This window comes from Dama dama, chromosome 11 (genome assembly GCF_033118175.1).
Source record: "Dama dama isolate Ldn47 chromosome 11, ASM3311817v1, whole genome shotgun sequence".
NCBI lineage: Eukaryota > Metazoa > Chordata > Mammalia > Artiodactyla > Cervidae > Dama > Dama dama.
The window spans coordinates 33914051-33936961 of record NC_083691.1 but is presented as its reverse complement, the minus strand read 5'-3'; the positions used below and the strand labels follow the sequence as shown (position 1 = coordinate 33936961).

General features: G+C 37.8%; 1 protein-coding gene across 2 annotated transcripts in view; it reads right to left on the bottom strand.

Annotated features, from left to right (window-relative positions):
- BABAM2 (BRISC and BRCA1 A complex member 2) overlaps nt 1-22911 on the bottom strand; it is a 407441-nt gene that overhangs the window by 287559 nt on the left and 96971 nt on the right. For both annotated transcript variants that reach the window (XM_061155072.1, XM_061155071.1), the window contains exon 5: nt 137-331. In XM_061155072.1, coding sequence (XP_061011055.1) covers nt 137-331 — 195 coding nt within the window. The remainder of the gene's footprint in view (nt 1-136; nt 332-22911) is intronic.

Below are 22911 nucleotides of genomic sequence, written 5' to 3'. Positions count from 1 at the left end.
AGAGAATATCCGGGCATCCTCAATCATGTTTATCTAAGGAAATGGCCAGGGTTTATTATAAATGAATGTTGGAATTGATTATTTTATTCTATTACAGATAAAGTGACCTTTTTCTCCCTTTCTCGAAAAACCTTACCCAGTTGTTCTTTTTCCCGGCATAAATCTCCATGTTCCCTCCATACTGTGGCTCTTCCAGTAACGTCTGGTATTCGAACATGAGGCGGGAGCTCTCACGGAGGCGGCTGCACTGAAACTGGTGATACTGTTGCACAAGTTCCTTCACCACCAGTAAGAGACATTCAGGGTTTGATGGATTCCAGGAGGCAAGGTTCTGTAGAAGCCAGAAAGAAAAGCCCAGTAACAAATGAGTTTTCACACAAATCCAGTATCACATTGGCTCATCAATATAGAGGGAAAGACGGATGAAAATCTAAGCGAAATAGACTACTTTTTTTTTTAATTGAAGTATAGTTGATTTACAGTGTTTTGTTAGTTTCTGGGGTACAGCAAAGTGATGCAATTATACACACAGATATATATGTGTATATATATATTCTTTTTCATATTGTGGTTTATTATAGGATAGTAAATACAGTTCCCTTGCTATAGAGTAGGATTTGGTTGTGTCTCTATCTTATATAGAGTAGTTTGTATCTGCTAATCTCAAACTCCTAATTTCCCCTCCCCCACCCTTCCCCCTTAGCAACCATGTTTGTTTTCTAAGTTCGTGAGTCTGCTTCTGTTTTGTAAATAAGTTCCTTTTTATCATATTTTTAGATTTCACATATAAGTGATATCATAGGGTATTTGTCTTTCTCTTTCTGATTTACTTCACTTAGTATGATAATCTCTAACCTCCAAGTAGCTGCAAATGGCATTATTTCCTTCTTTCTATGGCTGAGTAATATTCCATTGTATGTATGTACCACATCTTCTTTAGCATTCATCTGCAAATGGATACTTAGGTGGCTTCCATGTCTTGGCTATTATAAACAGTGCTACTATGAACATTGGCGAGCATATGTATCTTTTCCAATTAAGAGTTTTTCTGGATATATGCCCAGGAGTGAGATTGCTGGGCATGTGGCAACTCTAGTTTTCATTTTTTTAAGGAACCTCCATACTGTTTTCCATAGAAGCTGCACCAATTTATATTCCCACAAATAATCTAAGAGAGAAACAGATCTCTTAATTAGAGAGATCTCTTAATTAATCTAAATTATTAGATTAATAATAATCTAATTAAGAAACTACTTTTAATTAATGATAAGCTCGGAGCTGAAGTCAGAAGGGCCTCTTGAACTTGTTGATTTTTCCTGCTTTCTAAAAATTCTTGCAGACAATCAAGGAGAATTCCATTATGGGCAGGCAGAAACAGTAAAGTGTAAAGTAGCGTAGTAACAAAACAAGAAAACAAAACATCCTAAGAAGACCATAATTTTAGCCTTAAAGACTTGTTTCTTATTCTTTCATAATTTTAATTTCTTCCAAATGCACCTAAATTCAGCATTAAATGCTAATGTCATTCAACTCAAATCCACAGACCATCTGCATCTATAATACCAGATATAAATGAATGCTCTGTAAACGTTAGAGCCCCACAGACATGTAAGCACAATGGTGGTGGTTCAGCCTGAAAAAGATAGGAATGGAGTAGAGATGACAGAAAAAAGAATTAGGAAATGCGAGGTCCGGAGAAAAGGCCTGACCAGGAAAGGAGATGGGAAAGATCTGACAAGTATATAGCTGCTTTTAAGCTCACAGTCATTCATTCAACAAATACTTATCAAGTACCTATTCTGTATCAAGCATTGTTCCAGGCAGTGACAGGAATAAACCAAGTCCTTGCTAAAGGAGCTTACAGTTTCATTGGCCAAAATAAATAATCAACAAAATCAGATGGTAATAAATACTACTGAGAAAACTGGTGAAGGAAGAGCTTCAAAAGAGAGAAGTGATCAGCTGTGCCAAATGGTGTTGCTGAGTAAGAGAAGGCCTAGGAACTGACGGCTGGGTGTGTGGACACACAGGTCAGTAGTGTGCTCCACAAGGGCTATCTTGGTGAAGTAGAAGCTTGACTGTAGAGGCTTTAAGAAAGAATGAGTAGAAAGAAATCAGAAATGTGATACAGACAACACAAACTGGTAACCAGAGGGGAAGAGAAAGTTTTGCTCAGACGTTTATAGTCTGAGGAAATATCCCCATAGAGAGGGGGTAACATGGTGCTGAAAAGGGAAGTGGTCACAGAACACCATCAGGGAAGGTAACAATTAGGTAGGCAGAATGGGATCTCGAAGAGGGATGCCTTAGAAATGAGCACAGAGAATATAGGTACAAGAGAAAAGGCCAGCTTAGGATTACAAATGTAGGCAAGTCGTTCTATGCAGCGATAGAAGCTTGTGGTGGTTCTCTTCTAAGAGTTTACATTTTCTCCTTGAAACAAGGCCATCAGCTGAGAGTGAGGAAGAAGGAGGGGATACAGGAAGTTTGAGAAGAGAGTGTGCAATAGTCATTTAGAACAATAAACAATGAATGAACTGGGGAAATGGAGGAGGAATTCCAGACAGCACTAAAAGCCCCACTGAGCTTGAGGTATGATTTTTAAGTGAGACCAATCAGCATAAATTCCCTCACCTGGGTGCAATGTAGAGTGGGAGGAATTTAGATTTAACAAAGGTTGGGATTTTGCCAGGTAAGTACAATACAAAGAAAGAAGGGCAACAGATCTTTGAGGGCTTGCAGAAGAATGATTGTAATTATGGACATGGACACCCTAAGCCAGGAAAAAGCAAAGTAAGTTCATAAGAGAAGTAAGAGTTAGTGGAAAAATGACAGGACCAATGGTCCTGTTGAGCTGGAAGAATTGTTGCCGTTGAAATTCTAAAAAGAATGAATTCTAAAAGACAGGAGGTGTGGTCAGAGAATGGGATGTTTGATCTGTAATGGGTACTGACAAGGCCTGGCTGAGCATGTGTCTGGCTGAGGGAGGTGGAGGGAGGACAAGATCCTGCAGGAAAGGAAGTCAGGGACTGAGAGGCCCACATGTGGGAAGGAGCGTTTATGTGAATATTAAATCACCTGCAATCACAAAAAGAGCAATCAACAGTGCTGAGAAAATAACTGTGAGCCATGCGCTAAAATCTTCAAAGGATGTCTCTAGATAACAAGGAGGGAGGGATGTGTTCTACTGTCTGATGAGCTAAGTTTCAAGGCTGGGGATGGGGTGTCAGGGAAAAGGGAATGATGATTTCCTTGGCAGCAGCATTGAGCAAGGAGAACACCTACCGCCCCTCCAAGTGCAGTGATACAAAAGATGAGAGAGAAATCAGCTGTGATAAATAAATTATTTGAGAGCATGGAGGGAAAGACAGAATCTCAGGGCAGAGGATCTGAATATTCAGGTTTCAAGAGTGAGAAATACTATGTTTGGTCCCTATTCCCACCTCCAGATTTTGGTTTAACTGAGTCAATCTGAAGTGTGTCTTGGGCACAGAGGGTCTGTTTGTTTAAGCTCCCCAGGTGATTCTAAAATGCAGCAAAGGTTGAGAACCACTGACTTTGGCGGTTGGCGGCGGGGGGGGGGGGGGGGGGGGGGGGGGGGGGCGGGAATGGTGTAGAGAAGTTAAGGGTATCAGGGACTTTACTGATGATAGACCATGTAAATACCACAAAACACTGAATTTCCAGAAATTTAGAAATCTGGCATCTATAAAGGAAAACACCAATACATTACAAATGCTCAAAAGGTGATAATTATATAGCCTGCTGAGTACTATATAAATTCTAAGAACTTTTCATATATTCAAATTAATCCTAGGACAACCTACAAGTTACATTATTATAGCATTTTATTTAGATGAGAAACTGAGGCCAAAAGTACTTTGGTATCTTGTCCAAGGTCACAGAGCTATTAAACAATAAAGCTGAGTTTTGAACTTAAGCAATTTGGCTCCAAGTCCCTCCTTAAGCACTACAGCACAGGTTCTCATACATTCTGGTCTCAGGAACCTTTTATACTCTTAAAAAGTATGGAGGACCCCAAGGAGCTTCTACATATATGAATTATATGGACAAAATTTACTATAGTAAAAGTTAAAACAGAAAGTTTCAAATATTAATTCATTTAAAAATAACAATCCTACTACATGTTAACATAAAAACATTTTTAATGAAAAACTGTATTTTCCTAAAAAATCATGAGACGCATGGCATTGTTTCATATTCTTGCAAAATTCTTTAATGTCTGATTTAATTAAAGAGCTGGATTCTCAAATGTGCTTTTACATTCAATGTTGCAATATGTTGTTTTGGCTGAAGTATATGAACAAAATCCAGCCTCATTCAAATATGTACTTCGAAAAAAGAAGAGTAGTTCCACAGCCTTTCCAAATAATTCTGGATGTTCTTCTTTGATACTACACCAAAACTCAACAAGTGGTGGTTTCTTAAAGGTTAGTTGTAATGCGGAATCTAAAACTATTTTTTTTCTCTTCCATTATGGTTTATTACAGGATATTGAATGCAATTCCCTGTGTTAAACAGTAGGCTAAAATTATATTGATAAATATTTCACACTCTTACCCTAAATTCCATTTGTCTATCCTGTACTTTAAATGAAACTTTTACTCATGTATGACTTTGCACCATCATTCACTGGTCATTTAGAAAATACTGATTCACTGAGTTATGGAGATATTCCAAATGTTAACACATTTCATTTATATAACACCAAAAAATCACATTCACTAATACCATGACCAATCTCACCAGAGAAGTCTTCTATCAAAAGAAAACAAACAGAAGCTAAAGAAATACATCCTTTAAAAGGATAATAATGATTTTGCCCCAAAGAGTGTGTTGACTTAGGGAATAAATGACAATGGAGAGGTCACTAAATGCTCTTTCACTTATAGGAAAGATAGGTCTTCAGGGATATCCAAGTAAAGACTCCATGAACAGAGGGAAAAGCAGGAGCTTCAGCATTCTGCACTGAGTCACAGAGAGCCCTTGCTATGAAGTGACTGAACAAAAAGAGCGTAAACTCCTCACTGGCAAACCTCTGAATCTCAGGAGCCTGAGGTCCTTTCGAGGTACTCAAGACCACATTTAAAGTATCAACAGGATATAACAACACAGTATAAAACTCAAAATGATCATTATATAGCTGGCTATGCATTTCCTTCAGAAATCATCATTAAACACTGATATACAGAAAAAATACACAATCTTCCCTTTCTCAGTCAAGTATTCAAGTCCTTCTTCCAATACAAAAAGAAAAAGCTTCAGTTGCCTCAGTTTAAACTCTTTATTTACCTTATTTATTTACTTATTTTTGGCTGCACTGGGTCTTTGTTCTTTGCCGCACGAGCAGTCTTTCTCTAGTTGCGGTGAGCAGGGGCTACTCTCTGGTTGTGGTGCCACATGCTCTTGTTGCAGTGGCTTCTCCTGTGGCTGAGCACAGGCTCTAGGTGCTCAGGCTTCAGTAGCTGCAGCGTGTGGGCCCAGCAGCTGCAGCACACAGGCTTAGCTGCCCCGTGGCATGTGGGATCTTAGTTCAGGGATTAAACCAGTGTCCTCTGCACCAGAAGGGATTAAACCAGTGTCCCCTGCACTGGAAGGCAAATGTTTAACCACTGGACCACCAGGGAAGTCTCTCATTTTAAACCGTTAATTCTATCATTTCTCTTTAGCTATCTGGCAAGTTACAGCCTATATCTACAAAAATTTTTTAAATTATGAAAGCATATAAGCTGGCAAATACCTCTTACCAATTTGAATTCATTTCAAGTGATTCAATCTAATTATTAAATGCATAGTAAAGACATGTCAAGCAGTCCCTTTCCATTAAATACAGCCTCCCAATACATGGAAATGCATTTGACCTCTCTGGCCATTCAAAGCGCACTTCACTGGAAAAGAACTTAGTTGAAAAACATTCCCATCAAGGGAAGCAGAGATATGTTCACTGGGATAAAAATTCCTCTACTGCTGCTGCATGACCACTTTTACATATGAAGTCATTTGTGCTCTGAATTACTTGGCCTAGAAGGGGAGAACATAGAAGATACACAAGATTTTGGTTACTTTCTAAGACTGAAGCATATTTTAAAAACAGGTCTAACAATGCAGGACGTTGGGGTTTTCCACCCTCTTGAGAAGGAGATAGAGAAAAATGCCCAAAGCTTCTTCAAGGAAAGGGTGAGGGAGCATAAATTAAGAAGCCTCTTTATGAAAAAGAGAAAAGTTTCTCTCTCTATGCACAAGGTTCTTATTTTACTTATTTTTGGTGATATATGAAAGAGGAAATCTTAAAAGAGGATGGTCAAGAAGAGTAGGCATGGGACATGTAATATATCAACATAGGAAGGAGTAAAAATGCATTAGGAGAAAGTGATAAAAGTATAATAAGAGAAAACAGACAAAAGTGAAAAAATGAACTACTATCATGAAACTTTATTCCTTCTCACCAAACACATATGAAGCAGTTCAGGGAAGATATCATGCCAGTGCTTTTTAAATGCTGGTTACCTAAAGAGGTTGAACAACTCTGATGATACTCAAGTGTAGACAACTGAGAGTGTAGAATGTAAACCTGCCAACCCTCAGTGACATGATATTCACTAAAATATCAGTTTCTAACTGAAGAATTGGCATCTGCCTCTTTGTAGTCACAACCTGTCCCATCTAGCAGTAATTCTGGATTCCCCACTCTGGCTCACTCTATAGGCTGCCTGACTTGAGGGATGCTCCTGTTTGTGTGACCCACAACCTTCCCAGGTCTCTCTCATCAATACATTCTACCACACATGTTATACTCCCAAATCGACGGCCCTGCAGACTTGAAAAAGCACTCAATCCTCAGCTTCTTATGTGAGCTTCCTTATGTCAGAACACAGCAGATTATAATTCTTGCAAATGCCTAACTCACTTCACCCCCAAATCACATCTCACTTATTCAAAACAAGGCTTCTCAGTCATACTAAAGAAAATTCACTCACAATGACACAAATATATGAAAAGAGTTGGGAAACAATATACTAGATTCACAGCACTGGGGAGATGAAGAAGAGAAATAAGCAAATTAGCAAATGAGCCCTGGGACCATCACTGACTAACAAGGAGGGAGAAAAAAATCTTATATAGGGGAAAAAAATTTCTTTTAAAAAATGCTTATAATAAAAACTGTTAATTAATAAGAGTATAAAGTATAGATATAAATTAGAAACACTTCTTTAAAATTATCTGAAACATTACAAAATTATGTACAACTATCTAGTACTGTACACAACATATAATACTGTACCATATATTTGAAAGCTGCTAAGAGAGTAAATCTTAAAGGGTCTCATCACAAGAAAAAGAAATCTATAACTGTATGGTGATGAAAGTTAAATTTACTGTGGTATTCATTTCACAATATATACATAAATCAACATGTTGTATACCTAAAACTAAATGTTGTATATCAATTATATCTTAATAAAAAGTTAAAAAACAATGTGTAAAAAGTATATAACCTTACTAATTAGCAAATAAATGTGATTTTATTGATTTCTTCTTTTTCATAAACTAATGTTTCATTGAAACAGTAATATACATATGGTAAGAGAAATAGCATTTTTTCTGATAGCATAAGAGTATAAAGAATAAAGGTAAGTCTTCCTCACAACCTATATTATCAGAACCCTCCATTCTCCAGAAAGACTATTCTTATCCCCCAGGTGGAGCCACACTGAGACCTCTAAAATTTAGAGTACTCACAGAAATAAATATTGGTATGGCAAAAAATTAATTAGGGTAGTTTTATAATCCTCAATGGCTTTATTTTCAAATAGTCTAATATTTCTCTTCATTCTTGTAAGCAGAGCCTATTGAATCTGAGATTTGAGAATGTTGCCATGTTCTCTGAAGTTGTTGTTAATTACAGTCTTGAAAACTCAGTGGGTTCTTGGAAGCACAGAAGCTAATTAGAAAGAGATGCAAATCTGTGACATCCAAATGAATAGCTAAGACGACGACCAACATACGGCCATTTTTGGGATTAATATGAGCTAGTAAAAAATATTCCTAGAAGTACAATTAAGTTAAATTCTCACACTTGCTTAAGAACTATGCCTGAGAAGTAAACTGAAGTATTCTGGTCAAATGTGGCAATTTGCAGCCTGCGTTCAGTGGCTATTGCTGGAACCAGGAGTAAACCTAGTAGAGGGCACCCCAGCCTCTCAACCTGCTTTAACCAGAACACCACTGTCATTCTGCTTTTGGTTTTGTTTGGTTGGTTGTTTTGGTTTGGTTTGAGTTTGGGTTGTGTTGAAGTTTTACCTAACATGTCATTTGAAAAAAAATTTATTTTTTGGGAAATGGATCTAGTCTAGTAAGTAGTAAACACTTCACTGAAATCTTATGCTTCTTTTATCCTTCCTATTTGTGACCATCTTCATCATGATACCGGAGGCCCTCCCAGGAGGAATCTGAAATTATACAATGGCCTGGAGGATCTTCCAGATGTGCTGCAGAAAAGCATTTTCTCTGGTTTATAAGGCTGTAGCCCCATGTCATGAAATTATAGATTATATATATATGTGTGTGTCTGTGTGTGTGTGTGTGTGTGTGTGTGTGTATAGAGAGAGAGAGAGAGCTCATAGCTTGGGAGTAAAAGGGATTTATCTCCTTAAATCATACATATCTTAACAATAAACAAAGTGGAACTACAATCTTCTCAAAAAAACCTAGTCTGCTTGGGGCCAGCCATGGCAGCTTCCGCTGCATTCTGTCCCTGCTCTCTCTCTCTAGAGCTCTCCAAGGTTCTGACCTCCCTCTCAATCAACAACTAACTTCCCTGGATTTTTTGTGACCTAGGCTTTTCTAAATGGTCTGATTTATTGCCTTGCAGGAAAAATAAAAAAGACAGCAGTCCATTACCTGGCTTAAATCTTCTGGATACTAGTAGTAATGTGATACTAACCCTATCCCAATATAGAACATGACAGATAAACATCTTTGAGAAGGACAAAGGTAATGTGTTGGGTAAAATATACAAATACCTTGGTTTCTGAAAAATCACTCTCCTGCATGATTTTATGAAAGAACCAACAGGTTTGCAAATGAGAAAAGCAAAATAAATCCTAAATCTGAATTTTTTTAAATGCCATTCAGTGGGCAGCCTCACCAACAACTGCTAGGTAAGCAAAACTTCCAAATAACAGAGGAGTTCTGGGGAATCTTCAAATATCTACCACCTACTGGTATATCACACCAGAATTTCTCTACCATCCCTGTTTTATGCTCAGCAGACTCATTGGAACTGACATACATGTTTGCTTTCTTCCACAGGCCAGCATGCTTTTAATCTAAAATATACAAAAGTATCTCAAAAATACAGGCTTCCCTCATGGCTCAGACAGTAAAGAATCTGCCAGCAATGCAGGAGACCTGGGTTCGATCCCTGGGATGAGACGGTCCCCTGGAGGAGGGCAAGGCAACCCACTCCAGTATTCTTCCCTGGAGAATCCCCATGGACAGAGGGGCCTGGCAGGCTATAGTTCATGGGGTCGCAGAGTCGGACATAACTGAGTGACTCAGCACAGCACATCTCAAAAATAGAACTTTAGCTCCATTTAGAAAACTCAAAAAAAAAAACCAAAAAACCTGTAATATCGCTTCTTGCTCATGAGAAGTTGCTTACAAATGACCTTTCAGCTCCTCTAAAAAAGAAAGTGACCAGCATGCAACCCCAGGACACGCTGAACTGCCAATTCAAATAGGTCTCTAGGATCACCCGGCACATTTCTAAGTTCTGTTTCCTTGGAACTGGGATGGAGAGATGGGAGCAACCTAGGGTGGGAGAGAGCAGGGGGAGAAAGGAATCTCAAACCACATCTGTTGACCCAGCATTTCTTGTCTATCAAGAGGAAGAAAGTAAAGAGCAGCTTCTTTTCTATCTTGGAAACCCTGCTGCAAGTAGAACAAAGTTGAAAACAAAAGAGGCTCCCCAGAACCTTTCTAAGCCTTTCTTAACAGTACAACCACTTAGAGCACAGACCAGCATCTTTTCCAAAATGAATATAAAAGAACTAAGACTGGAGACCCTAAAATCACTGACTGCTGAATTTAATAATGACCAAATCCACTCTTCTTCCCTAAGATATTGTCTCTACATACGCAACTTTAAGGTGCTATCTTTTAAATACAAAATCAAATCTATTGGGGGCCAAAATGCTTAAGTTTTATACCTACTGTTTCTCAAACAAATTTAAAAAAGCATGAATAAATGATATTATTAAGTTCAATATTTGAACAAAATGTCAGTGTAGACTAAAATTTGACTAGTGATCCCTAAACATTTAGAAATCCTTCTGTCTGGTCAGCAAAGTGTTTCAAAGAAATTTAAATTCCTCTAGGCTGTACATGTATCCAGTTCACCAAAACCCCAATTAAAAAAAAAAAAAAAAAAAAAAAAACCTTTCATGACCCCAGATTGGCTGTGGCTCTGAAGTGAATGTTGCTATTCACCTGAGTCACTAATGCCACACACCTTCTCAATCAAGCCTACTCGGACTCTGAGAATAAAAGGCAACACTGCCATGACAGAAAGGAAATTAGCAAATATGATTTCCAACTTGACTCAAATTGTTTTTCCTGGGGATGCATTTAAATTGTCCAGGTTGCTCGAATATCATCCAGGGATGTGATTTTGAAGGAAACAGCTTGTTTCTGGTTTTCCTGGCTGTACTACAAGAAACAACAGTGTGAGCTTATTTTAAGTTAAAGTGTGCTTCTGTGTTTCTTTACAAGAAATTAACTGCAATCCATTTAGTTAAAGCAAACACTTTGTTAGGATTTCACTTTTCATTAGAAAAATGTCTTCAGGAGTCTTTTAAACTTAAAAGATGAAGAATCCCAATTTCTGCACAGAGATTTTAAACTTGGAGCAAATTATTTAAATAATGGAAGAGGATGATTCAAGCTTAGCATCCTTTGTTGGCACTGAGTGTTTTATAGCCATAGGTGAGTCACAACACCACAGGAATCCTACCCAGTCTCCCCTGTCAAGACAATAATCTCTTCTCCACTTAAGTCAGGATCAGACCTCAGGGGAGAGTCTCATTTCTTTGCAACTATGATAATCACAAAGAGACCTATAGGAATGAGCCATATGGAACAAGACGAGAGAACAAACAGCTTCAACCAAGTTGTTATTTTTAACCAGACAAACACCTGCAAGCTCTGACACCTGGTTTCTGACCCCTGCCCTATCAATGATTTCCTAGCTAGACTTGGCCCCTGGGCTACAATAATTTATACTATACAACTGCTTCTCCTCACCATAGCGAGCTCCCTGGACTTAATTCCAGACCGGCAGTATTTGACAGACCTTCATCCTCTTAGCCAAAATCTCAGTCTTGGGCCTTTCTGGCCAGCAGCCTTGAAGCAACCAAAGTCCTAGTAACACAGTTTGCATATAAATAATCAGGGGAAACGCCCACTGAAAAGAAGGCTCTTCTTCAAGCTCCTCCTGTTACACCAGCCACAGGCAACTACGATAAGAGCAAGGAAGAAAAAGCAGTGTAAAGCAGACCATCAACTAAAGGAAAAGAAACCCAAAAAGTGTAACACAGGAGATAGTAAAAGCATTCAATGTCTATCCTTCCCCCTAAAAACTCTACCTCAGCCCAGGTCCATATAAAGTCCTTGGCCAAAACCCACATTTAGTAGACATCTATTGTTTGATTTCCAACATCCATTTCCCTTCTTCTGGTTAAGACAAACCCAAATTTCCTTGGGAAACCACACCTCCCCACTCTCAGGCATGTGTTTTGAGTAAGAACTTCTACTTCAAGCTCCATGGTCCTGGCTGCCTAAACCCATCAACATTTCCTATGCACCGAGGAAATTCAGCTGTGTGCACACATCTGATCAAGTGCAATGAGAAAAATGAAGACATCAGCTGGGACTTCTGAGAAATAAAAGTATTCTTTCTTCCCATGATAGGAGAATACAAAGTTTGAACTGGAGTAACAATTTTATATTCACTAAGGAAGAGACCTGAGCTGCTGGGTCAAGTATGGAGAGTAAGAATAAACATGGAGAGTAAGAATAAAGTCAACACAGTGGAAGGCAGAGCAGAGAAGAAAAGAAATGGAAACTAGATCCTTAAATGACATTATTGTAGCTACTGGACCAAGCCTTATCTGAAGCCCATGTCTGGTCTTCTAAGTTCTGTAAGTCAATGAACTCTCCCTTTATTGTTTAGGCTAATTTGAATCAGGTTTTCTGTTGGAAGAAAATGAGGGAGGAGGAGGAAAAGGAGAGGGAGAGAAGAAATAAAAGAGTACTGATACACCATGTCACTATTTCAGCTCACTAAGACAAACAACAGAGGGAAACATTCATAAACTCTGATCATTATTTGAGAGCCCTTTAATCTAAAGTATACATCTGACATGGGTCCTTATGTTTTCTGCCAGAGAAAAAAGAAAGCTTCTTACATTATTGCAGGAAAATCTACACAGAGGATTAATCTATTTCCACAAACCCAACAATGATTAAAATAATTTCCCTTAAGGAAAAAGTAAGTTAAAAGGAAGGAAGGAAAGATGGAAGACTCTACCGCTATATATCACAGCTCATTCAATACATGTTAAGTTAAAATGAATCTGAAATAAGGTATCGGAGATGTTCCCCATCCCAGAGCTTTTCAAATACCAGTAAGGTATTTGATTCAGTGGGTAATAAAGTGAGATTTCTGAAAAATTCATAGCGCTGTTGAAGGTTGCAAAGGAGAAAAGTGAACAACTGTTTCAGACCAGAGAAGAACATTTTGATTAGTGACATGTGTCTTGGGAACGTATACAACAAGCAGCAGCCCAGCCCTTCGTTAACATGAGCTCAGAGAGGCCTTTACTGGCTTCGTGGTCCTGTAAACAGGAGGTATTTTTTACCTTTCCTCCACTTGAGTGAAACAATCAGCATGGACACACTGTACTAGGTGTCTTATGAATGCTGGTTCCATGCCAAGCTTGAAGTGTGCAGCTCTGACTAATAAGCCTTTACATCTTCTGCACAAATTCTCTCCAGAGAGATTGAAAATAGGCCCCCACAATAGCAGCCACAGTGAAGGCCCCAAGCCATTTGTCAACTCAGCAATACACAGTGATTATTACTCAGTTTCATCAATTTTTACTTCCTTAAACTCAAAATCCCTCTCCAGTCCCCAAGGCCATTTTTCTAACCACTTCTTTCAAAACTGTGGTGCTCCTCACAGTCAACTAAAGAGAAGTATTTATCTCAAATTGTACCACCCAAACAATCTTCCCTGGGTCTCAGAGTAAATAATTACAAATACATACCCTGCCAACAATGTGCCTCAAGAACCTTAACAATGCCCTTATAACCTGAGGCACCAATATCTATTACCATCAACACACTTTATCAGACAGAATGGGGTTCTTTCTATCAATAAACACCACTTTTTAAAAAAATTCTTTAATAAAGGTCTGTCAGTATACAATCTTCATTGACCAAAGAAATCTGGTATTCTCAGCAATATATGAAACCTTTTCTACCTACAGCTGTAGTTCCCATCCTGTCTATCACCAGAAAAACTGTAGAAGTATCTATTAAAAAGACAGACTCTCAGATCCTGCACTCTGGGCAGCAGAGGATGAGATGGTTAAGTAACATCACCAACTCAACAGACATGAATTTGAGCAAACTGCAGGAAACAGTGGAGGACAGAGGAGCCTGGCATGCTGCAGCCCATGGAGTCACAAAGAGTCAGACACAACTTAGTGACTGAAAAACAATAACACACTTAGACACTGATTCAGTAAGCCTGGAGGGACACCCACTTCATGGCCCTAGAGAATTTGTTTTGTAATTTTTGGAGTCATGTTCAGGGATCCTGATAGCGAGGCAGAAACCCAGGAAGTTAGATCATCTTTCTGACAAATTTTCTTATTGTGCTCAAAGACCCAAATAATTTCATATGAACTCACTGATCCTTCACATAAGATCCACCGTTTAAATGATGACTAAAGGCGCCATCCACTAGAACTTTCCATTCGAGTTGCCCTGAACATTTCCCAGGAATAACAGAATGTGTCTTCACACCTGTGACCTATTTTTAACAACAACTAACATTTGAAATCCAGGGCTATCCATATCCAGAAAGGAAAATCTCTAACGATGGAGAACCAACATCACTCTTGTGAATTCCTACAAACTCAATCCCCCTCATCTGCCTAGATTTCTATCTTCCAGGCTCCTCCTGAGAACCCATTATCCCTAATTTAATGCCACCTGTGTGCTGTGCTTAGTCGTGTCTGACTCTTTGCAACCCCATGGATTGCAGCCCACCAGACTCCTCTGTCCATGGGATCCTCAAGGCAAGAATACTGGAGTGTGTTGCCATGCCCTTCACCAGGGGATCTTCCCAATCCAGAGATCAAACCCAGGTCTCCCGCGTTGCAGGTGCATTCTTTACCACCATCTATGCCCCAGAAGGGCATCAGAGGGCAGACACACTAAAACCATAACCACAGAAAACTAGCCAATCTGATCACATGGACCAGAGTCTTGTCTAACTCAATGAAACTAAGCCATGCCATGTGGGGCCATACAAGACGGTTGGGTCATGGTGGAGAGGTCTGACAGAATGTGGTCCACTGGAGAAGGGAATGGCAAACCACTTCAGTATTCTTGCCTTGAGAACCCCATGAACAGTATGAGAAGGCAAAATGATAGAATACTGAAAGAGGAACTCCCCAGGTTGGTAGGTACCCAATATGCTACTGGAGATCAGTGGAGAAATAACTCCAGAAAGAATGGAGGGATGGAGCCAAAGCAAAAACAATACCCAGTTGTGGATTGGACTGGTGATAGAAGCAAGGTCCAATGCTGTAAAAAGCAATATTGCATAGGAACCAGGAATGTTAGGTCCATGAATCAAGGCAAATTGGAAGTGGTCAAACAGGAGATGTCAAGAGTGAATGTCGACATTCTAGGAATCAGTGAACTAAAATGGACTGGAACGGGTGAATTTAACTCAGATGACCATTGTATCTACTACTGTGGGCAGGAATCCCTTAGAAGAAATGGAGTAGCCATCATAGTTAACAAAAGAGTTCGAAATGCAGTACTTGGATGCAATCTCAAAAATGACAGAATGATCTCTGTTCATTTCCAAGGCAAACCATTCAATATCATGGTAATCCAAGCCTATGCCCCAACCAGTAACGCTGAAGAAGCTGAAGTTGAACGGTTCTATGAAGACCTACAAGACCTTTTAGAACTAACACCCAAAAAAGATGTCCTTTTCATTATAGGGGACTGGAATGCAAAAGTAGGAAGTCAAGAAATACCTGGAGTAAGAGGCAAATTTGGCCTTGGAGTACGGAATGAAGCAGGGCAAAGGCTAATAGAGTTTTGCCAAGAGAACGCACTGGTCATAACAAACACCCTCTTCCAACAACACAAGAGAAGACTTTACACATGGACATCACCAGATGGTCAACACCGAAATCAGATTGATTATATTCTTTGCAGCCCAAGATGGAGAAGCCCTATACAGTCATCAAAAACAAGACTGGGAGCTGACTGTGGCTCAGATCATGAACTCCTTATTGCCAAATTCAGACTTAAACTGAAGAAAGTAGGGACAACCACTAGACCATTCAGGTATGACGTAAATCAAATCCCTTATGACTATACAGTGGAAGTGAGAAATAGATTTAAGGGACTAGATCTGATAGACAGAGAGCCTGATGAACGATGGATGGAGGTTCGTGACATTGTACAGGAGACAGGGATCAAGACCATCCCCATGGAAAAGAAATGCAAAAAGGCAAAATGGTTGTCTGAGGAGGCCTTACAAATAGCTGTGAAACAAAGAGAAGCGAAAAGCAAAGGAGAAAAAGAAAGATATTCCCATTTGAATGCAGAGTTCCAAAGAATAGCCAGGAGACATAAGAAACCCTTCCTCAGTGATCAATGCAAAGAAATAGAGGAAAACAATAGAATGGGAAAGACTAGAGATCTCTTCAAGAAAATTAGAGATACCAAGGGAACATTTCATGCAAAGATGGGTTCGATAAAGGACAGAAATGGTATGGACCTAACAGAAGCAGAAGATATTAAGAAGAGGTGGCAAGAATACACAGAAGAACTGTACAAAAAAGATCTTCAAAACCCGGATAATCACAATGGTGTGATCACTCACCTAGAGCCAGACATCCTGGAATGTGAAGTCAAGTGGGCCTTAGAAAGCATCACTACGAACAAAGCTGGTGGATGTGATGGAATTCCAGTTAAGCTATTTCATATCATAAAAGATGATGCTGTGAAAGTGCTGCACTCAATATGCCAGCAAATTCAGAAAACAGCAGTGGCCACAGGACTGGAAAAGGTCAGTTTTCATTCCAATCCCTAAGAAAGGCAATCCCAAAGAATGCTCAAACTACCGCACAATTGCACTCATCTCATACACTAGTAAAGTAATGCTCAAAATTTTCCAAGCCAGGCTTCAGCAATACGTGAGCCGAGAACTTCCAGATGTTCAAGCTGGTTTTAGAAAAGGCAGAGGAACCAGAAATCAAATTGCCAATATCTGCTGGATCATCGAAAAAGCAAGAGAGTTCCAGAAAAACATCTATTTCTGCTTTACTGACTATGCCAAAGCCTTTGACTGTGTGGATCACAATAAACTGTGGAAGATTCTGAAAGAGATGGGAATACCAGACCACCTGACCTGCCTCTTGAGAAACCTATATGCAGGTCAGGAAGCAACAGTTAGAACTGGACATGGAACAACAGACTGGTTCCAAATAGGAAAAGGAGTATGTCAAGGCTGTATATTGTCACCCTGCTTATTTAACTTATATGCAGAGTACATCATGAGAAACACTGGGCTGGATGAAGCATAAGCTGGAATCAAGATTGCCGGGAGAAATATCAATAACCTCAGATATGCAGATGATACCACCCTTATGGCAGAAAGTGAAGAGGAGAGTGAAAAAGTTAGCTTAAAGCTCAACATTCAGAAAACTAAGATCATGGCATCTGGTCCCATCACTTCATGGAAAATAGATGGGTAGACAGTGGAACCAGTGTCAGACTTTATCTTTTTGGGCTCCAAAATCACTGCAGATGGCGACTGCAGTCATGAAATTAAAAGACGCCTACTACTTGGAAGGAAACTTATGGCCAATCTAGCATATTAAAAAGCAGAGACATTACTTTGCCAACAAAGGTCCATCTGGTCAAGGCTATGGTTTTTCCAGTGGTCATGTATGGATGTGAGAGTTGGACTGTGAAGAAAGCTGAGCACCAAAAAATTGATGCTTTTGAACTGTGGTGTTGGAGAAGACCCTTCAGAGTCTCTTGGACTGCAAGGAGATCCAACCAGTCCATCCTAAAGGAGATCAGTCCTGGGTGTTCACTGGAAGGACTGATGCTGAAGCTGAAACTCCAGTACTTTGGCCACCTCATGCGAAGAGTTGATTCATTGGAAAAGACCCTGATGCTGGGAGGGATTGGGGGCAGGAAGAGAAGGGGACAACAGAGGATGAGATGGCTGGATGGCATCACTGACTCGATGGGCATGAGTCTGTGTAAACTCCAGGAGTTGGTGATGGACAGGGAAGCCTGGCATGCTGCGATTCATGGGGTCGCAAAGAATCGGACACGACTGAGTGACTGAACTGAAGCTCCAGAAAGAAAGCATCAAATAGTTTACTAAATGGTGTGATCATTCTTAAATTGGAAGTATTTATTTGTGTGTATGTTTTTTTTTTTTTTGGGCTACACCGTGGCAAGTGGGATCTTAGTTCCCTGACCAGGGATCAAACCCTTGTCCCCTGTAGAGAAAGTGAGGAGTCTTGACCTCTGGACTGCCAGGAAAATCCCTATTTGTGTTTAATTTTAAACCACATCTTTTCTCTCAAATTTTTTTTGTTTCATTTTTATTAAGGAATTACAGAGGGACTGCAAATTCGCAGCTTCAGCCTGCAGACACGTTTTCTTTGACCTACACAAAATTCCTATTTGAAAATCTTTAGATAAAGCATACACATTTCTGCAGGACACAATCACCACCAATTACAACTGCTATATACTGACCTTTCTCACTCATTTGCTTTGCTTGGCTGGCTCCTCTAGGCATCTGAGTTTGCAACACCTAAATTCAGAGTCTAGGGAATTTACTAAGATTAATTTTTAGTTCCTTCCTTGGTCCCTTCACTTACAGTAGATACATAAGGTGTTTATTGGTGTCACAAAAGCAAAACATAAAAGAAATGGCTAAAGTTTCTCAGACACTGAAAACTGAAGATGAAAAGAAAGTTCTCCTATTCAAGTGCACCCACTAATGTTCATGAAGAATGGGTGATACAGTTTTTTCATATACCTTTCTTCCATAAGACCATAAACTACCCAAGAATAGGGACAGTATCTTACTCATCTGCGTGCAAAAGGCATGCTAGACATCATGGGCTATTCAATGTGGGCACTCAAAATTATTTGTGAAATGATCACCTACTATTCAATTCATTATAAACTAAGTTAAATATATTAAAGGATCTGAAAATTTTCCAGGGTCAATTCAGATACTGGCTCTTGGGAGCCAAGTTAATCTGTGGTTATGAGAAAAAGTAGACAAAAGGAAATGGGACAGCAATTCTGAAAATACAATATTGCAATATGACTAATTACAGTCATCAATCATTAAAAGTTTGAACAATCTGAAAAATACTATCTTAAAAGCATTTTTAAGACACAATTTCTCTCCAACAGCTAGCACACTCAAAATAAGTATAAAAAATTATTTTAAAAATCAAATTATCGTGGTTCAACAGACAAGGTCTAAGGGGTACAAAATAGCACATTAAATCAGTTCTCCGTTCAAAAAAACCTGCATGAGATGTTGATCTTCCTGTTTTTCATAAACCTTATAATTGTGCTTCCAGAAAACTACCAAGCATCTGCCTCTATGTAGCTAATTCTTATCATCTTGGAGCCCTCACAAGGAAACAGAGAGCGTACCGTGCCAGGATCACTCTCTCCTCCAGCCAAAATCATTATGCCTTGGAGCCAATTTCCTCTTGGTAAATTTTGATCAAATTCCTTCAATTTGCAATTTCCTCAGCACTGGTAATGGCTACACATGTCACAAGTCAGTATATATGCGTTATGTGTTTAACAATATAGATTATAAATTTAAGAGTAATATGTACACATGTGCACATGTGTAAACATCTACATATGCAGCCATACATACAAATGCATGCACACTGGTTCCTATAAGTCTCTCTACGTGACTCTCTGTGAACACTACAGACGCAAAGCCCATTTGGGCTTTCTGAATCCAGTGATAATGCTCTGATAATTAAAATTACTTTAGAAATCTGCATTAATCAACTCTACGATGCAGCTACAATATGACAATCAAGCTTAATAATAATTCTGATGCTATAAACAGTCCCTTAAAAGCTTCTGAATCATCAAAAAAAGATCAAATTATCTTTTACTTTAAGGGTAAAGAGTATTTTTATCAAAAATCAATTATTTTAAAAGAACTGGTGATCTATATATAACGTCCACAGTAAATTTTTATGAGTATGAATATTTACTTAACCAATACACATACTTCCCAGTTATTCTTGATAAAGCAGAATTTTTGTAATTTTTATATATGACTCCTATCTTTGAAATGTACATATTTACATATATTATTAACAGGAATTGCAGATTAACCACAACACCATATTTTACAGCTATGGTAATTCTTCAGTCCTTTAAATGCCAAACTGTTGACTCTCTAGTTGTGGTTATTCTTTAAAATAAGCCATATTAAATATAATTCACCTTTCCTGATGAATCAAGGTCGTTTTTATGAGAGTGTATTATACTGCCAGTTTGTTTTTAAAAAACAATGATATCATTAGAGGTTTTTAAGTGAATAGGCTATCCTTAAAATGAATGCATCCAGGATACTTTACCTTAATAATCCTTCAGTTTCTTTTGATAGTTCTTTTCTATCTACTATACAAACATTTGTCTCATTTTGCTATATCCAGTGCCATTGTAAATTTTAATCTTCAGTCATACATTATACACAATTATCTAAATAAAAACTAAAGATGCTTCTATAGCTCATATATAAAATACAGCATGTAGTCCCTATCATAAAATTCAGAACCTCTTTCTCTGGGAGGGTGGGGTTATTTTTGGTTTGTGACTATGTACCAGGTGGTTGAAGGTGCACAAAATCTGGGACATACTTCCACCTACCAATTCATAGGAAATGCAGAAGAACATGTTAAACTGCGCGATGGGAATATAATCAACAGAATCTAGTCTGTGGTAATTTTATAAGACAAATAGATATGCTTCTTCAATCATAAACTGCAAATAGGGGGGAAAGATGGAGAAAACTGACAAGTTAGAAGATATTTTAAAAACATAACAATTACAATGCATAGATTTTGATTCAGACAATTTGAAATTTGAACACTGGTTATTTCACGATGCTACAGAATTACTGTTATTTTTTTTTAGACAAGATAATGATATTTTGGTTATGCATTTTAAAAGATTCCTTATCATTTTTAGTAACATACCAAAATATTCACAGATGAAATGATAAAATGTACAGAATTTGCTTCAATATAATATGTTAGGGAGTAAGTGGATGAGGGTACAGATAAAACAAGACTGATCATGAGCTGACCATTATTGAAGCTGGGTGACAGACCCATGAGGATTTACTATATAATACTTTCTACTTTTGTATATACTTGGAATTTTCCACAATAAAATTTTTGAAAATAAAGCACTTTTCAAAATAAAGCAATTCTATAGTTAGAATTTTGTTTTGCTTTGATTTCTAAAAATTATATCTAAGATTATGCTTTGATTTCTAAAAATCGCTAGTTAAAAATTCATACTAAAAGTTAAAGAAGCTTTTTCAGTAATCTTAATTTTTTAATCCAGTTAAAAGAGTTTCTCAGTTTTCGAAATCTTCATTCATCCTTTACCATAAATATTATTAACATTTTACACTGCATTACTGTCTTAGAAAAGAATTCTCACAGGACATGTTGCAAAACAGCACAAAATTTTAGATCACAATTTTAATAGTCATAAATAAAAATGTACAAAAAGTACCAACAAAAACTAAGAAATGTATCCTTGGCTCTCTTCAGGAAGTTAAAGTTACTAGGTTAATGGGTATATTTCAACTGTTTATTTTTAGTCCTAAAAGTCTGAAAATTACTATTACAGATTTTCTGATTCGGTAAGAATATAATTAAGGGTGCCTATGATACATTCACTATGAAATTCAAAAGAAACATTTATAACATAAATCTACACCAAAATTATTTCTAGTCAGTTCTATTCATATATCAAGGCAAACATATAAACTTAAATGTTCCAAACAGTTTTTCATATTTTTCTGACCCTAAAATGCTTTAAATCTAATATGGGTGGATTTAGTGAATTTGGTTTTAGGAGCAGCATTACCTAGGTAGAGGTTGAAAGTAAAACAAATGGTTAACATACACTTTTCATATAATAACACAAAAATAATATACTAGTTTTTACATTAAATCAAACTTCATTAGGACAAATTTTTACATTTTTAAAATAATTCTCATAGAATCTGGCTGTGCTAAAAGTTCATGTTAATCTTGCAAACATCTCCAAAGTAATAAAAGAAGTAAATCCTTTTAAAATGTACCTTTAAACATATAAATTATATACAAGGGTTATACTAATCACTATTCTTACCAATTAATTTTTTCAAATCTTCTAAAGAACTCCTTTGATTTAAAAATGTGACTGATCACTTCTGGTATGCTATATTTTAGATACTGTAAGTAATGAGCTGACCTTCTTTTAAAAATCTATTATAATCCAGACTTTCTACTTTTCAATCTGGCTTCTTCACAAATGTTCTTGAAACATATTCAAGAAGCTTCATTAAAAATGCTAAGTGTTTTACTTATGACAATACTGTGCTCCTATGGTATTTTCATAATCCCAACAACTTAAAAACATTTCAAAATGTATACAAGGTCTACTGAGTCATTGTCAAATCAAGGCTACAAATCATTCTATGGTTAAATGATTACATCAGACCAGTGTAAAGGTTGTGCTGGCACTTTACTTTGCAGCTTTAAATTATCTTGGCTCTTCCAAGCTTATGTGGGGGCTGCAGTTTGGCATAAAATTCTCAGCCGGATACAGATAATTTATCCAAAAAATGTTTTTAAATGGCTAAAGTTTTTTTTTTTTCTTTTTAAAAATGTTGGAGAAAGCATACATTAGAATTAAGTTTCAAATTTATAATACTGTTTCCCTTTTTAATGTTCTCATCCCCGCAGATAACCCAAGTATAGTAAAATAATCCCAAACCTAAAGACGTTCAATAAGTACAAAACCTCACTTAGATATGAATGAAAATGCAAACTCAAAGATCAGAATAAACTGCTTTGAGTTATACGGGGAAACCAGAGGGCTTCTCTGAAAACACAAACATCTGCTAAACCTTCTATAGTTAAGATTATACGTTGCCCTTGGTCATTTTGGTTTCTACACCTCTATTTTAATTTCCATTTTTCCATTCAAATGTTACTTTCTTTATTCTTCACAACAGCCTTGTGAGATAGGTACTAATATTAGTAGTTTTACTAATAAATAAACACATAGATGTTTAGTACCCTAGTCAGTATAGTCCACATAGTAATCAACGAAGCTGAAACTAGAATTCAGATCTGTTTCAGTCATATTCCTTTTCAGTAACCTTAGTTTTCAGCTCTGGTTGTACACGAATATGAGCTTTCTAAAACCACTGGTGCCCTGGCTCTAACATAGACTAAGGTAGGAGGCTCAGTATATTTCCAGTGGTCCCCA